This window comes from Hypanus sabinus, chromosome 3 (genome assembly GCF_030144855.1).
Source record: "Hypanus sabinus isolate sHypSab1 chromosome 3, sHypSab1.hap1, whole genome shotgun sequence".
NCBI classification, from domain to species: Eukaryota; Metazoa; Chordata; class Chondrichthyes; order Myliobatiformes; family Dasyatidae; genus Hypanus; species Hypanus sabinus.
Window position 1 is genome coordinate 131,338,015 of NC_082708.1, and position 17,633 is coordinate 131,355,647.

General features: G+C 40.5%; 1 protein-coding gene across 6 annotated transcripts in view; it reads left to right on the forward strand.

Moving 5' to 3' along the window:
• The window catches only part of inpp4b (inositol polyphosphate-4-phosphatase type II B), a 786,855-nt gene that overhangs the window by 646,762 nt on the left and 122,460 nt on the right, over positions 1–17,633 (forward strand). For all 6 annotated transcript variants that reach the window (XM_059965139.1, XM_059965141.1, XM_059965142.1 and 3 more), the window contains 2 exons: positions 8,226–8,356; positions 12,409–12,516. In XM_059965139.1, the coding sequence (XP_059821122.1) occupies positions 8,226–8,356; positions 12,409–12,516 (239 nt within the window). The remainder of the gene's footprint in view (positions 1–8,225; positions 8,357–12,408; positions 12,517–17,633) is intronic.

The following is a 17,633-nucleotide window of genomic DNA, read 5'->3' on the forward strand; positions in this document are numbered from 1 at the left end:
TATGCTTTCTGCACTGTGGGCTGATACTGGTCCTGAAAAACACGCCTTGCTGCTCAGTTAATAACAGAGTAATCTATTGCTGAGGAGTAAAAGATTGTTGTAGTGTCTAATTACTAATACATCATATTTGGTATGGGATGAAGCACTCAACACTATTCTCTAAATACGAATGCATTTTATTCACGTTCTCTCAAAAATCACAGGGATAGTTTCCTGCTGATATCTGCATGAACCAATGATAGTTGACTTGCGATATTATTTCCACTGCAATATCCTCTAAGCTGAGAAAAGAAGTGATGAACGGGTATTGCAATTGTTATTACAATTTAATGCTTAAAAAAAACTAGAGGTTAGTTTTTTTTCTTTGGAAATTTTGGGAAGATTTTTTTTGCACGGGTTTGGATTTCACTGCAGCTGCAGTAAAATTAATGTTGTGTGAGAACAGCACCTCGAGGTGGTAGCCCATCGCTTGCTTAAATTCAGTTCAGATGACTTCACTTTCAAATTACAGCATTCGTTTTATGTCACAGTAAAGTCAGATGCCTGCAGCATAAAGAAAATTGCAATATACAACTGTCCTATTCTAAAGGTGATATAAAACTGCTTCGGAAGTGTCCATGATGCAATAAATATAATATCAAGTACAGTCCAATTTTGTTTTGTTCTATTTAAGAGATATGCATGTCACTGAACAGGTCAGTGTTTAATACCCGTTGCTGACTGCCTTGCTGAAACTGGAAATCCCACAGTGCTGCTGTGTAGAGAGTTACCAGAGTTACCATTGGCAATTGGCTGATTCTTCCGAAGACCTACTGCCCCTGGCTGCTGGTACATAAGGATTTTTCCAACACAGAATTGATTTGCCAGACATCACTTACAAGTGAAAATGCAACTGGCCTGCTGAATGGAGGGAGCCTCTTCGGTGTCTTCTGAGGTGCACAGAGGAAGTGGATGGACCAGGTGTCTCACATATCTAGTGACTTAGATTCAGTCCTGACTTCCACCACTGTTTGCCCGAGTTTGCATGTTGGCCTTTTGACCATGTGTGCTTTCCTCCCTAATTCTGCCCCCTCCCCCCAAGTCATGCCGGTTAATGGTTAATTGGCTGCTATAAATTATCTTTTGTGTAGTTGGGTGGTAGGAAAATCACTGTGGTACCTGATCTCCAGTTCTTTCCTAGACACTTCCTCGTGGAGTTGCCTGATTAAAGCAAAGCTTCAAAAGATTTATTAGTGAGATAGGGGTGGGGGTGTTGTACACAGAGTAAATCCATTGGATTAATAAAAATGAGAGGTATTCTCACCAAAGCATATAGAGTTTAGAATTGATTTTTCTCATGATTTGTCAGCATAGATTTAGGACAGAGAGAGGGGATATTTCACTTCTCAGAGAGTAGTGGAACTGTGAAATTCTCTGCCTAGGGATCCAGTAGGGGCTACCTGTTTAAATATATTTAAGGCACACATAAAATAAATGTTTGCAAAGCTGAGTAATTAAGGTTATGGGGAAAAGGCAGGTAGGTGGAGGTGAGTCTGTAGCTAGATCAACCATGATCTAATTGATTGGTGAAGCAGGCTCAATGATACAGCTGAGCTGGGAATCATCAAGAATTCTGGTTTAGGACTACTACAGCTGAAATGTTGTTTACTTTTTAAGAAGTTTAAAAAATCTATCAATGCAAAAAGTTGTTGGTTCCCGGACTGCAGACTCTGGTCACTAGTGCAGTTCCCCTGTAATAAAACGGAAGTGCGGAAGGGGCACTGGGCTACAGGTACAATTGAAACTGAAAGGCCTGGAACCCTCGCTCCCAACTACCCTGCTTGCAAATGTACAGTCTCTGAAAAGTAAAACTGAAGACCTCCAGACAAGATTGCAGTAGCAGCGGTTCATCAGTGACTTTCGTGTGCTTTGCGTCGTGGAAACATGGCTCACCACTGCCATTTCGGATGCAGCGCTGCACGTTCCACAAAAAACAGGACAGTCTTTTAAAGGTAGCAGAGGTGGTGTATGCTTTATGATTAACTCATCGTTGTACACAGACATGCTGGTCCTGTTTCAATCCCAGTCACCCAACCTAGAACATCTAGCGGTCAAAGGTTGTCCATTTTATCTGGCAAATGACTTTTCTGCTGCCAACCTTGTATATGATGTATATTCCACCTCAAGCCAGCTTCAGACAGGAATAGGAGGAGATAAGCACCATGATCAGCAGACACGAAACAGCACACCTGGATGTGAACCAAAGGAGCCAATGCAAGACCACTGTTATACCATCATCAAGACCACTTACACGCCATACCACGACCACTCTGTGGAAAGTCGGATTTCCTGGCTGTACCTCCGGTGTATAGGTAGAGACTAGACTGCAGCACCAGTGGTGACGACCAAGAAGGTATGGTCAAGGAATGGGGATGCTTTGAGTCAGTGGATTGGACAATATTCAGGTATTCATCTTCAAATCTGAGTGACTATCCTACAGTTTATACCAGCTTCATCCAGACCAGTGTGGATGAGTACGTGCCTTTGAAAACATAGCAGACGTACCCAAACCAAAAGCCTTGGATGAACTAGGAGATCCGTAGTCTGCTGAGAGCGAGATCTGTGGCATTGAAGACCAGTGATTCATAACTATACAAGAAGTCCAGGTACAACCAATGGAAGGCTATTTTAAGAGTGAAAAACACAGTTCCAATTGATGTTTGACGCTGAATCAGGTGCATGTCAGCTCTGGCAGGGCTTGTAGGCCATTACTTCCTACAAAGCAAAACCTAACATCATGAAAGGCTTTGATGCTACACCCCCGAATGAGCTCAATGCCTTTTGTACACACTTTGAAAGGGAGAATAAAGCTACACCCGTGTGAATCCCTGCAGCATCTAGTGACCCCGTGATCTCTGTCTGAGAGGCTGACATCGGAACATTTTTCACAAGGATGAACCCTCGCAAGGTGTTAGGCCCCAAATAGCAGGGGTGTTCAAGGACGTCATCAATCTCTCACTGCATTTGAAGGCCAAGAAGAGCAGGGTGAACTGCCTCAATGACTATCATGCAGGTGCATTCACATCTACTGTGATGAAGTGCTTTGAGAGGTTGGTCCTGGCTAGAATCAACTCTTGCCAAAGCAGGAAACTGGACTTGCTGCAATTTGCCTATTGCCACAATAGGTCTGCAGCAGATGCCATCTCATTGGCTCTCCACTCAGCCTTCGATCACCTGGCCAATAGCAATACCTATGTGAGGTTGCTGTTTACTGATTACAGCTCAGCATTCATACCCTCATTTCTAATCAACAACATCCGGAACTCCAAAATCTCGAACTCTGTATCTCCTTTTGCAAATGGATTTTTGGCTTCCTCACTGGGGGACAACAGTCAGTGTAGGTTGGAAATAGCATCTCCTCCTGACTGACATTCAACACTGGCACACTTCAAGGATGTTTGCTTAACCCACTGTTCTACTTTCTCTGCACCAAGGACTGTGTGGCTGGACACAGCTCAAACGTCATCTGTAAATTTGCTGATGACACAACTATTGTTGGCAGAATTTCAGATAGTGATGAGGAGGTGTACAGAAGCAAGATTGACTCGTTGGTTGAGTGGTGTTGCAGCAACAATCTTCCACTCAACATTAGTAAGATAAAGGAATTGATTGTGGACCTCAGGAAGGGTAAACTGAGGGAAACACACACCAGTCTTCATTGGAGGATCAGCAATGGAAAGGGTCGGCAGTTTCAGATTCCTGGTTTTCAGAATCTCGGAGAATCTGTCCTGGGCCCAACATATTAATAACGCAGAGTGCACCTCTGTCTGGTATTTAGGTGCCACTGCTCAGGGTTGTAAAAAGCTGCAGGAAGTTGTAAACTAGCCAGCTCCATCATGGGCACTAGCCTCCGCAGCATTCAGGACACCTTTAAAAGGCAATGCCTCATAAAGGTGGTATCTATCAATAAGGACCCCCATCATCCAGAATGTGTCCCCTTCTCATTCTCATTCCTGGGTAAAGGAGCCTGAAGACACACAGTCAACATTTCAGAAACAGTTTCTTCCCCTCTGCCATCAGGTTTCCAAATGGACAATGAGCCTATGAACACTACCTTACTATGTTTGTTTGCTTTTTGCACTATTTATTTTACTTAATATTTTACTATATATCCTTATTGTAATTTATGTTTTCTTTACAATTACAATGTACTGCTAAATTTCACAACATGCTGCAGTGATATTAAACCTGGTTCTAATTCGGATACTCCCTCTCTTGTTTTTATTGTTCTCCTGTTTGGGATTGCTGGAATCTCTGCCCTCTGTCTGCCCCTCCAACTTCCCCATCTTCTGCCCCCGTTGATTGTGGATCTCAGCCTCCTTCTCTGTTGCATTTTCCAACTTATCCTCATCTCCCCTATTTGTTCTACAAAGAGAACATTTTTAGTATATATCCACCTGTTTAGCGAATTATCAATAGTTGGTCATTTTGGAAGAGAATGTAACGATGTGATATTTCTAGTTTCATTGAGTGAATTTTCTGCTTTGCCAGCAATTTCATTGATTTTAAAAATGTGCTGCAAAAGCTGAGAGCTGTGTACACCCGGAGATATGATGAAACCGTGGTGGACTGAGCTACACACCAACAGAATATCTCTGCATTGTGCTTGACAGCTGGCCGCTTATTAAGAGATTGTATTTGGAAGCATGTTGGAATAAACAACATATTCCTAATGGACATGCTGATCCTTGGAAAGTGTAGCCTATTGATAGATTGCTGATATATTCCCAAGTCAAGTTCATATTATACAGTATATAACTAGGAGGGGAGCATGCATTTGGTGGCATCTGCTGCCCCGTTTGTTCTAGGCTGAACAGATTATGACATTGGAAGGTGCCGTTAATGAACTCTTGGCATGTCATTGAAATTCATGATGTTAATGTACAGATTGCAGCCTCAGTGCTCTTTTGGAGATGCAATAAATTTTGATTCTGGAACCTGGAGCAACAAACAATTTGCTGGAAAAACTTAGTGGGTTGGGCAGCATCTGTGGGAAGAAGGGAATTACCAATGTTTTGGGTCGAAACCCTACATCAGAACTGAGTGGAGAGGCGAGATGGCCAGTATAATGAAGAGAAGGGGAGTGGCGGGAAAGAATTCTGAGGTAGACTGAAGAGGGGTGTGAGGTTCCAGATAGGAAGCTTTACCTTGACAGCACTCTAATTTACTGACTGACTGTGATTTACCATGTTAATAGAGATCATCTGAAATTCTGCTGTCTGTATTCTAACTCATTCAAGATTATGATGGCATCAGATCTGTGCTTCTCATTTACATTAGCTCCTGTTTTTCATGTTCATATCCATGTTTGTATGTCTCCATGAAGCAGCCCACTGCCTACCTGCAACTCCTTTTAATATCTATCCTGCTTTAGTTTTGGCCTCATATGCCTTACATTTTTTTTGCTCCACTGATGTTAACTGTTTTCAGTTGTCTAGATCCTAAACTGTAGGATATCCTTTCTAAACCATTCTACTTCTTTATAATATTCTGAAAGCTATTTCTTAGGCTAGATTCCTAGTCAGCTGTCTTAATATTTTGTCCTGTTTAGAGTTGGATGGTAAGAGAGTCATGTCTAACAGTACCCTTTGACCTACCACATCTATGCCAAACCTCAAACATCCATTCCAATTTTATAGCATTTGACTTGTAGTCTTCAGTTCTTTGATGATTCGAGAGATGAGCTACAAACGTAGATACTTAAGAGTCTATGCCTCTTGTTCAGCCAGTGCATACTAGATTCCAGCCACTCTCTGGGTGAACATATTCTTCCTCAGATACTCTCTAAATCTCTAAACTCTTCCTTTAAATCTTTGCTGTCGGTAGTGGAAGTTTCTGGGCTGATAGAAAGTTTCTTACTATCGGTCCCATCTATGTGTTTGTTAACTGATCTTGGGCAGGTCTTTGAAATCAAATGGCCTCCCTCCTTCCAGCAATTATCTTATGATGATGTCCGTAAGTGCACATACTCATTGTCAATTAAGGACAAGACTGGGTTGATCTCCATAGTCAAACCGTATGCTTACATTCAGATTTAAGAAGTAATTATCTGAGTATGAAGTGAAACAGTTGAGATGCCAGCAGTTTTGAAGGTAATACTATAAAGATCTGCATAAAATTAACTTTTATTCAATGAAATATTTTATTGTACTTGACGTTATTTGTTACTTTTTAGGAACTTGAGTGTCAGTGACATTGTCAGTATTTGTTGCCCATCATTATTTGTCCTTAAAGTTGATGGTGAGCTGCCTAACATGCAAATATAATAATTAGCATTGAAAACCAGCCCCTTGGACCTACTTTGCCATTCTATAAAATCTAGCTGATCTGACTTGAAATCTTGGTTTCACATTCCTGCCTGCTGGTGCTCTTGTTGTTTGTGTAGTTCTTTGAATTTGCTATAAGAATTGGCAGAAGCTATTGACCTTACAATAAAAGTTGAGGCTGGGAGCTGTTGCCAGTGCAGTGTGTGTGAGTAACTGCGGTGCTCCTTATAAATGGCACACAGTGTGCCCCTGTGAGCGGCTTGTGGAAAGAATACAAGCAGATGGATCAAGATTGTAGAGCTTTGATCTGCTCTGTTGGTTACGTGAGCTCAGTTCATTCTATTGCAAGCCGTTTTTTTTTTAACTGTTCAGTACACATGCTGCTATGCTGCAGCTTTCCCACATTGATACCTCAAATTTGGTATGCCTGGGGCCGCTTCTGAGCCATTCACAAAACATGGGTTCATCACCCGGCTTGATGGGAAGGATATGCCAGGACATGAAGTTATTGATTTTTGATGCTTCTGACATTCCATAATCTGTCTAATTTTGTGTAATTATAAAACCACAGACTATAATAATGAGTGCCTGTGTGAGAATGTGGCATCTCCTCGTGGAATCTGCAGCAAGCATTTCTGCTATTGCTGTTGTGAACTGAATGAACAACATGAATTTCCTACGTGTAGACTGGCAAGGATAGGGTTCAATGTGTTTATCCCTCCATAGTGTTTAAGGATTTGGCCAGCCTAATCAGTAGTGAGCTACCAAGCCACCTCTTGTGTTGATCATAGAAGTTGTCCACTTAAATAGAACCTGGAACTTTGCTGACTTTTGTGCTTTCTACAGGTTTTGTCAGGTGGCAGAGTAGAGATATGTCTCTACCAAAGAAGGTGTAAAGCACTCAGTCCCTCGGCTAGCTTGCAGGGCAAGGTGACGTGAAATCATTGGAGCAGGTGGTGGGTAATCTTGTGAGCAGCTGGTGCAAATCACAAGTGCTGGTTATGTAACTACTGACGCCAAGCAATCTCTAAAGAGTATCGATAATGGCTGGAGTGTCTTGTAAAGACACTGCCCAGAAGAAGGCAATGGCAAACAACTTCTGTAGAAAAATTTACCAAGGATAATCATGGTCAAGGTATGACACGGCACATAATGATGATGACTAGTTTTGTGCAACTTGGAAAAGTATTGACTCATCAGCTGAGGGAAATCAGAGGTGGAAAGGATGGAAACTTCCCTTGCCACGTCAGGAGGCTTCATGGAGTCTGGGGTATCAGGGTTCTTGCCTGTACAGTATGTTGCTGTTACTCAGTTCAGCTGGTAGGGCAGGATGAGTGCAGGGTTTGATGGAATGGCCTGATATGCTTACTCAATCAGGCTGTTGTTTGACTAAACTATGGGGTGTCAGTGCTCCTGGTGTTTGTGAGAAGGTCTCTGCAAGATTAGATGGGCTGGGAGCAACTTTCCAAACTTTATGTTTGGAACCTATTCAATCTTGTGTACCTCTTTCTGTGCCTTTGCACATTACATTCTAACTGTGTGGCTTGCTAACCCTTTAACCTTGCTAGGTTAAAGGTCAACCACTTTGGTGGGTCACATATCGACAAGACCAGTTGAGGACTTCTCTGTTCAGTATTAGTTGTCATGACTAACAATGAATGAGTTATGCGACATAGGCCTGTGTTTGTTACCCGCTCTGACTAATTAAGGGTAAACTACAGTCTCTGCAGTTGCCCTCGTGAACCATTTGCATTCCATCTGTTATATGATTGAATTTATACTTCACTTATTTCTGATACGCCGGCATGCCATTTGTAGCATTATAAATACACTTCTGTTTTTGAAAAAAGTTTATTAGCATCCTGCTACTAAGCTGGTTTAAATTGATCATGAATATTTCTTTTTACATCTACCTATTAGGCTGCAAGATCTCGAGGAACTAGGCGAGCTTTCTGCTCACTGGGACACCCTACGCCAAAATGTAACTGTCCACTACCAGCAGATGATTAGCAGCTATCACGAAGTACTCACGGAACTCAGTAAATTCTCAGGTACAAGGCACTAGTGCAAGCAATGAATAGAAGGCCTAGGTGTTCAAATGATACCGTTTAGAATGTGCTACACTCTTCTCGTGTTTTTGTGGACAGAGGGAAAAGTAGTCCACTTTACCTCCTCAGCAATTGTGAATATACAGTTTCTCATTGATCTGGTTAACTTTGAAAATTAAAGTAAATTTGAATTCTATTCTAACAATCCTGTGATTTTCACATATAACAGTCTCTGAAATTTACAGAGAATGGTGCGAGAAACAAAAGAAAATCATCTATTAAGTGGCAGTTCTGTGGGTGGAAAATGCTTTGTTAATGAGAGAGGTCAGAGGAGAATGGCCAGACTGGTTCAGTCTGACTGGAAGGCAACAGGAACTCAAATAACCAAGCCTTACAACAGTTCTTCTGTTAGTTATTTTGTGACTTATTCATCAATGAACGATCTAATTGAACAGAAATCTTTCCTGACAGACTTGGACATGTTGGAAATGGACCAAAAAAATAAATTGGGTGGTGTGGGTCAGGGTGTCAAGTTCCCACAGAAGATGGTTTGTGTGGAAAGGAGTTTTGTCATAACTTGTTCTGCTATTTTCTTCCATACAGCGGTAACGTAAGTCAAGTTTTGCGAAGTTACGTGGTACTTCAATTAAATTTTGTGGGCACATTTTGAATAGATTTGAAAAGATTTTACAAATCAAAATTTGTCTTCTAAAATTTTAACTATACTTGGTCATATCACTTTAATTTGGTCATACTTAATTCTTTTTGAAAATTAATTCTGCTTTGGAAAATAGTAATTCATGTATTCACTTAATGAATATTTAAATGTCAGTTGAATGGTAATGTAATTAACAGAGGCTTTAATTCAAATTTATTTTAATGTAGAAGTGACAACAGGTGATCATAATTGATAAGAGAGTCAGTAAAACAAAGCCCATCAATAAAATTAGGTTGCTCTACTGAACTCAATCTTATGTACTTTCTCTAATTTCTCTAAAATGGGGGGAGTAATTAATTATTTAACATTTCATTATCAATATTTTGTGATTTTTTTTGATGTGAAAGCTGAAATAACATTTGAAGGAGACTCTGTAGACTAATGTCACATTTAATAATATGTAGTTTGATATCTGCCTTTGATTATTTTTATGCGTCTTAATATTTTTAATGAGCTGCATTATTAAACTGTCAAATATTATGCACTGAAAAATACATTTATTAGCATTAGCATTCAGATATTGAAAAATGTTTAAAGGTTTGGATTGCCTAGGCACACATTAGATTTTAGTTAGTACAGTCGGCCCTCCTTATCTGCGGGTTCAACCAACCATGGATTGGGATTAAAAAAAAACCGGAAGCTGTCTCTCTAGCACTCGTTCTTTGAACATGTGCAGACTTTTTTCCTTGTCATTATTCCCTAAACAATACAGTATAACAACTATTTACATAGCATTTACATTGTATTAGGTACTATAAGTAATCTGGAGATGTTTTAAAGTACAGGCAGTCTTTAAGTCAGATTTGTACGTAGGGCGGAGCAGGTACATCCGCTATTATTTAGCGTCAGTTAGTCAAATGTTTGTCTTAGTATATAGTATATATTTTACCTTTCTATGCATATAAAACACTTAAGAAACTTCAATAATTCAATAATTAAACCACTGCATTGCTTAGTAATAATTGTAGCTTTCATCAGGGCAGGAACTTGACACGTACTCCATTATTCTCACTTTATCCTTTAAAATTGTTCCGATCGTTGATTGACTTTAGCCTAACACTTTTCCAATGACCGATGGCATTTCACTTCTTTCCGATCGCTTTATTATTTCCACTTTATTTTCAATTATGTTTGTTTTCCATCAACGGAACAGAAACACTGCAGATTCAGCAGCAGCTGCGGGCGGTGGGTCTGGAACCCCCCTGGGTCCTAAAGTCCACCTGCACTGAGACAGGATAAATGGGGACTTGAGTATCCGCATTTTTTGGTATCCACGGGGGGTCCCGGAACCAATCCCCTGCGGATAAGTAGGGCCGACTGTATTATGATTGAGTCACCTTTAGTTCATTCTGGAATCTTCAGAAATTTTGTAAATTGAATTTGTTGATATTTATTAGAATGCCTGATGAATTCCTGTAGTAATAATCATCAGAAGCTGTACATATTTCTTTTGCTTTTCCTGATGCAGTGTTACTTTAGATGTTCAATTAATTAAGGATTGATTTCTGAGCTCTTAGCTTTAAGATTTGAATGACATTTTTAAGGGCAATAAATCCGACTATATTTGAGATCTCACCTGCTGACAGATTAGGAGCAAGAGAAGGTCACATAGCTGCTTGAGACTGCTGTGCCATTTAATACTCTTGGCAGATTAGATTATAACTTCAACTACATATTTCTGTTTACCCAGTTGTTTTTCGAGTCTCTTCTTGACTCTGCCTTAAAATTATTCAATTTTGGAACGCTTCTCCCTATGATGTCCATGCCGACCTGTTTTTCTCGCTAGTCCCATCTACCTGCAGCCCCAGAACATAGCCATCCTTACTTCACTCTCCATATTCCTATCCGAATCTCTCTGAAATATTGCAATTGAATCTGACTCCACCATCTCCACTGGTAGCTCATTCCACATTCGCACCACCCTCTGACTGATGAAGTGCCTCACTAACCTTACTGACTTAAATTTGAGAAAGAGTCCCAAAGACTCATGGCTGTTTAAAAGAAAAAAAAAAAATTGCCCATCTTTCAGACTTTTCTAGATATTATATTTCAGTCTTTGCCCAGTCTGCCTATTCTTTCCTCATCAGTTTGAGATATTAATTTAGAAAACCTTCAGAACTGCTTTAAATATATTTCCAGACTTCCCTAAGTAAGGAGGGAAGAAAGTACCTTTAGTTCCTTTACTGTAAAATGTTAAGGTTTCAGCACACCTTTTATCTCCAATGGCAACCAGAAAAGGGTGGGAGGAAAGAAAAGAACCTTTTAAGCCTACTCTCCGTTTACTGTTAAGTAGCTAATCTTCTATCTGTTCTCTATGTTACTTCCTACAACATTGTTTTATTTTTCACAGTATCCTTGATGCAACAGCTCAAAGTATAGCACATATTTTGGTTTCTCTTTATCCAAAGCACTGCTTTTCATAATTTTATATAGTTCTATCACCACACAGAATATTATCCAAGTCCATCCAATCTCTCTTGATAATGAGTATTTGTTAATTAAGGCACCCTCTATAAAGCCACCATATCCTTCCTGTAGAGTGGCAACCAGAAATGCACACAATTCCCCAAATGTAGATTAGCCAAAGTCTTATACAACTGCAACATGACCTCAACTTTTATACTTAGTGCCCTGACTAATGAAGAGAAGCCCACCATACATCTTCGCCATCACCCTTTCCGTGGCGTTGTTACTTTCAGAGAGCTATGGACTTGCACGCTTTGTACATCAATACTCTAGCTTAAACTCTGGGTTTCGCTACCCACGTTTCCAAATGATCTATATCCCACTGAACCCTCTGATCACCTTCCTCACTGTCAACAACTCCACCAATTTTTCTGTCATCTGCAAATTTGTAAATCAATCCACCTACATTTTTATCCAAATCATTTATATATATCACAACTCTGATTCTTGTGGGGCGTCACCGGTCACAGTCCCCTGGTCAGAATAACATCTCCACCACTGCATTATGTCTTCTATATCCAAGTGAATATTGAATCCAATCTACTATCTATAATATACAATCTGATCTATTAAGTCTCCATGTACTTCGTGTACCTTAATCTTTCGGATATCGCAGATACTTTACCTTGATCAGTGATTACAGGTGCCTCAAGAGTAAGAAGTTATTACAACAAGGCATGCTGCTACTTACCTATTCAATCCACATTTTAAAGTATCTCTCTTTCACTCTCTGTGCATCAAGATCCCAGATACAATACATGCAGGCAGCTGGAGGCCACACTGGCAATGTCAGACAGCAGGTGGGACCAGGAAGACTTAGCCCATCTCCCTCCATGTGGCCTAAATTGCTTGGTGTGTTTTTGATTTGCAGGGTCTTCATTCAAACCAAGCTGCAGCAGAGGGGAGAAGAAGCTTGAATTTGTTCCAGTTAACCTGCATTTACAGCGAATGCAAATTCAGAACAGTTCTGCCAGAACAGGTCAGGATATTTTTGTTAAATTCATCATTGTCCTGCACTGCAGTTTTTAAATGTTAATGGCCGATATTTCCTTGACGTGCAGCAAGATCCCAGATACAATGCATGCAGGCTGATGGAGACCACACTATCAGTATCAGGCGACAGGCTGGGCCCAGGAAAACCTGGCCCATCACAGTGTGATGGGTCAAAAAATGTTTTGTTTGCAGGCCCACCACTGGAAATTCATAAGCCGTGATATGAGCTATTGAATTGGCTTTATATGTATTGAGGCTTGTGGAGGAAACCTCTCAAGTTCAGGGACTTGCTTGGAGAGAGAGTTGAAGTTTGGGATTTGGCGAAGTATGTGAATTTATTCAAAGGTAATGTTAAATGTATTTAAAATTACTGTAATGATCATTTTAATGTTGTGTATTTTGTTGTCCTTAAAAAATAAATTGAAAATGTTATCTTCAACTTTCCTCTGAACACTGTAAAGGGCTGAAGAAGAAGAAGTTTGATAGGTGAGGGGAGTGGACCTGGGAGACAGGGAAGGAGGAGGGACTTTAGAGGGAGGTGATGGGCAGGTTAGGAGACGAGCAGGAGCAACAGGGGAGGCAGCATATGAAATTGAAAAAGAGAGAAGAGGCGGGGGGAGAAATGACTAGAGGTTAGCCAAGTCATGGTTCATGCTGTCATGTTGGTGGCTACCCAGATGAAATATGAGGTATTACTCCTCCAACCTGGTGGTGGCAGTAGAGGAAGCCATGGACCAACATGTCGGAATGGGAGGTAGAATTAAAATGTGTGGACATGAGAAAATCCCACTCTTTGCAGCAGATAGAGCAAAAGTGACCAACAAAATGGACCCCAATCTATATTGGTTCTCACCGATGTAGAGGAGACTGCACCAGGAAGCAGAAATGACCCTAACTGACACCCAGATGAAGTGTTGCCTCACCTGGAAGCACCTTTACTCTGTCCACCACACTTCATTGCTCACTTCCACTCTGTTCATCCCATTCCAAACAATCCGTCCAGATCTATACAGACCTGCTCCATGATCAATCTAACCCTTCTTACACAGCCCATAACCCCGCCATTTTTCATACATCTATATATCTATCTAAATTTTTCTTAAAAATCTCTCCTGTGTCAGCCTCAACCACCACGCACAGCAATATGTTTCAGTCACTTCCCACTTTCTATGTGAGAACACTCCTACCTCTGATATCATCCCTAAAATTTCCTCCACTCACTATAAAAGGATGTCCTCTGGTATTAGTCACTGCTGCCCTGGGGAAAAGTCATGGCAGTCCACTCTATCTGTGCCCCTCATAATCTTGAAAACCTCTATCAAGTTGCCTCTCATCCTCCTTTGCTGCAAAGAGAAAGCCCTAACTCACTCAACCTTTCTTCACAAGACATATTCTTTAATCCAGGCATCATCTTGGAAATATTTCTATGCATCCTCTTTAAAGCTTTCATATCCTTCCTACAATGGCTTTGGAGGCTGAGCAGGGAAGGTTCGCAAGGTTGATTACAGCGATGAGGAAGTTAACTATGAGGAGAGATTGAGTTACTTGGGACTGTACTAGCTGAAATTCAGATGAATGAGAGGGGATCTTATAGAAACATATAAAATTATCAAAAGAGATGAATAAGATAGAGGCAGGGATGATGCTTCTGCTGATGTGAGACTGGAACCAGGGGACACAGCCTCAAGATTTGGGGGAACAGATTTTAGATAGAGATGAGGAGAAACTGCAATTCCCAGAGAGTAATGAACCTGTGGAATTCTCTGCCCAGGACAGCAGTGGAGGCTACCCTATTTAAATATGTTTGAAACACAATTAAATAGAATTTTGTATAACAGGGCAATTAAGGGTTATTGGGAAAAGGCAGGTAAATAAAGCTGGGTCTATGGCCAGATTTGAATGGCCAACCATGATTTTATTGAATAGCGGATCATGACTGGTGGGCCAGATGGCTTACTCCTCCGAATTTTTTATATTCTCATGAAGCAATCAGAACTGCATCCAAACCTCTAAGTGTGGGTTAACCAGAGTTTCATAGAGCTGCAACATTAACTTGTGACTCTTGAATTCAATTCACCGATTAATGAAGGCCAACATACCATATACCTTCTTAACGACCCTACCAACTTGCACAGCAATTTTGAAGGATCTCTGGAGTTAGACTGCAAGATTTTCTGCTCCTTCAGACTTCTAAGCATCCTGCCATTAACCCTGTGCTCTACCTTCAAGTTAGATCTTCCAAAATGTATCACTTCACACTTTACCAGATTCAAATCCATCTGCCACTCCTCTGCACTCTGTCTATATCCCATTGTAATCAATGACAGCATTCTTCACCACCCACACCACCACCAACCTTCATGTCATCTGCAAACTTACAAACACACTCTTCCACATCCTCATCCAAGTCATCTATAAAAATCAAAAAGTGTAGGGGTTCCAGAACAGATCCCTACAGAGCAGCAGTAGCCACTGATCTCCAGGAAGAATATACTCCATCTACTGCCACCTTCCGCCTTCAGTGGGCAAGTAAATTCCAAATCCACACAGGCAAGTTTCCATGGTTCCCATGCCTCATGATTTTCTTGATGAGTCCACCTTGGGGCACCTTGTCGAACACCTTACTAAAATCCACATCTACCACTCTACTTTTATTAATTTGTGTCGTTGCCTCCTTGAAAACCTCAATCAGGCTCATGAGGCATGACCTGCCTCCCTTAAAACCAGGCCCCTTATGTAGGACAATTGCCTTTGTCTGGTGTTTGAAGCTTAATATAAGTTCTACTCTTGCAGGGGAAAATGAAGCATATGACAGGTGCAGGGAACCACAAATAAGTGACTCCTTTGAGGAATATGGAGTGTTTAAAGCATAAGACAAGGGTTCCCATCTTTTTTTATGCCATTGGGCCCTACTTTAACTGAGAGGTCCATGGATCCCAGGTTGGGAACCTCTGCATAGAGGAGCAGAATTAGGCCATTTGACCTATCAGGTCTGCTCTGCCTTTCCATCATGGCTGATTTATTATCTCTCTCAAGCCCATCCTCCTGCCTTCTCCACATAACCTTTGATGCCCTGACTAATGAGGAACCCATCAACCTCCACAAGGAGAGTAATTATGAAAGAAATCAGGAGAGCAGGTGAGATGACGGACAGTCCTGCATTGTTCTGTAAGTATATTAGAAGCAAGTGTGCATCCAGGGAAACGTGCATCCGCTTAGGGTCCAGAAGAGTATTCTTTGTGTGGAGCCCTAAATGAATACTTTGCTTCTGTAAAAGCTCTGTAGGATGGTGAGCGAGGTAATGCATTTTGACAGAGCACTAAGGAATGTTGAACAAAAACCTAGAAGTTCAAATCTATCATTCCTCAAAGGTGGCAATATAGATTGATAAGTTAGTAAAGAAGATTGATAGCATACTTGCCTTCATAGCTAAGGGCATAAAATGTAAGAGCTGGAATGTTACAACCTTACAAAGCACTGGTTAGGTTGCACTTAATTGTGTGCGTTCAAGTTGCAGCTCAAATGGAAAGGTGCAATTGCACTGGAGAGACTGCAGATAATAGCCATCGGGATGCTTCCGGGATTGGATGACTTTAATTATGGGGGAGAGATTGGATAAGCTGCCTTGTTTTTCCCTAGAATTGAGGAGGCCGAGAGCTGAGCTGATAGAAGTACATCGGATTATGAGAGTCACGAATAGGGTAAATGGTCAAAATCTATTTATTCCAAAGAGGGCAGTTATCAGAAACAAAAAGAAATAGGCTTTAGTTGAGAGAGGGGTAGGATTGTTTTTACACAGGGAGTATTTAGTGCTGCCTCAGGAGGAGGAAATGAATACATGCTTTATACTTCAAAGGTATTTAAATAAACACTTAAATCGGCAAAGCATTGAAGGATAAGGACCTAATGAATGTAAAGAGATTAGTGTAGTAGATAAAAAATGTCAGCACAGACATGGTGGTGTAAAGGGCCCATTTCTGTAATGCATGACTCCGACTAACTGAAGCCACATCAGTACCTTCACTGTTAATTTTTCCCAGAATTTTATCAAGAATCGGGTTCTGCAGCCACCAATAATACTTAGAGCAGATTTATCTAGACTGAATCTTTTTGTTTCTTTTTTTTTACTACTTTATAACCCTTTGGTCTTCATCCTGGCTCACTGCCCCATATGCCTGGCTGTGTTATAATAGATTAAAAATGTTAGGTCTGTGCACTGTTGTCATCTAAATTCTGATGCCAGCAAATTCCCATAAATGAAAATGATACCAAATTCAGGATGAAATGCCAGAAGGCAGAAATTCCTGATATTCTTTAAGCTGAGCTGTAAAACTAGTTAGGAAGTCAGACAGGTTATCAGTGATGATATAAAGTCTGGGCAGAAATGCTGGCAATAGTATCCAGATCTCAAAGACAGACTAGCAGCGAAAGGATTCTTTCATATAGACAATGAGCTCTGTGAGTGCCATTCCAAATAATCGAAACTTGACAGGTCCAGGTTTTGCTTGGTTATTCAAGAGCAGTGAAATTATGTCCCACATTATCGATCTAGGCAATAGTTACAGCTGTCTCTGAATTCTTTTGTCTTAAGCCATCAATACAGGATTTATTTTTAAGATGCAATCTTTCTATTCAGTGGCATGAAGAAATTTGAGGTTTGAGGGCAGATATAGCTTTTCACGTAGTTAGTGTTGTTGCTACTAAAATAGGGCACTACCCAATTTTTAAAAAATTCATTAGAATTGATAACATTTGATGATCATTTCTGTCACTGGTCAGAATAATGTTATAATACATTTATCACAGGGGGAAATTAACTTCAGTTATTCAGGTTTTGCAAGGCTTACACGTAACCATTTTGCTGCTGAAGTCTAATTATGTTTGTGGTTTTTACCATGTTAGTACAAGCTGTTTTCCAAATTAGCTTTGTACAACTTATAATTATTGTCTTTTGCTTTCAATCATGAAGTTGCAATGGATATTATTTCTACCTGTGACTTTATTTAATGTATTGGAATGAAGCTAGAAAGTAAGTTAATGGATTTCTGGACAAGATGATTGGATTTCTGTAAAATTACTCCATTTTGTCTAATTATTTTTGCA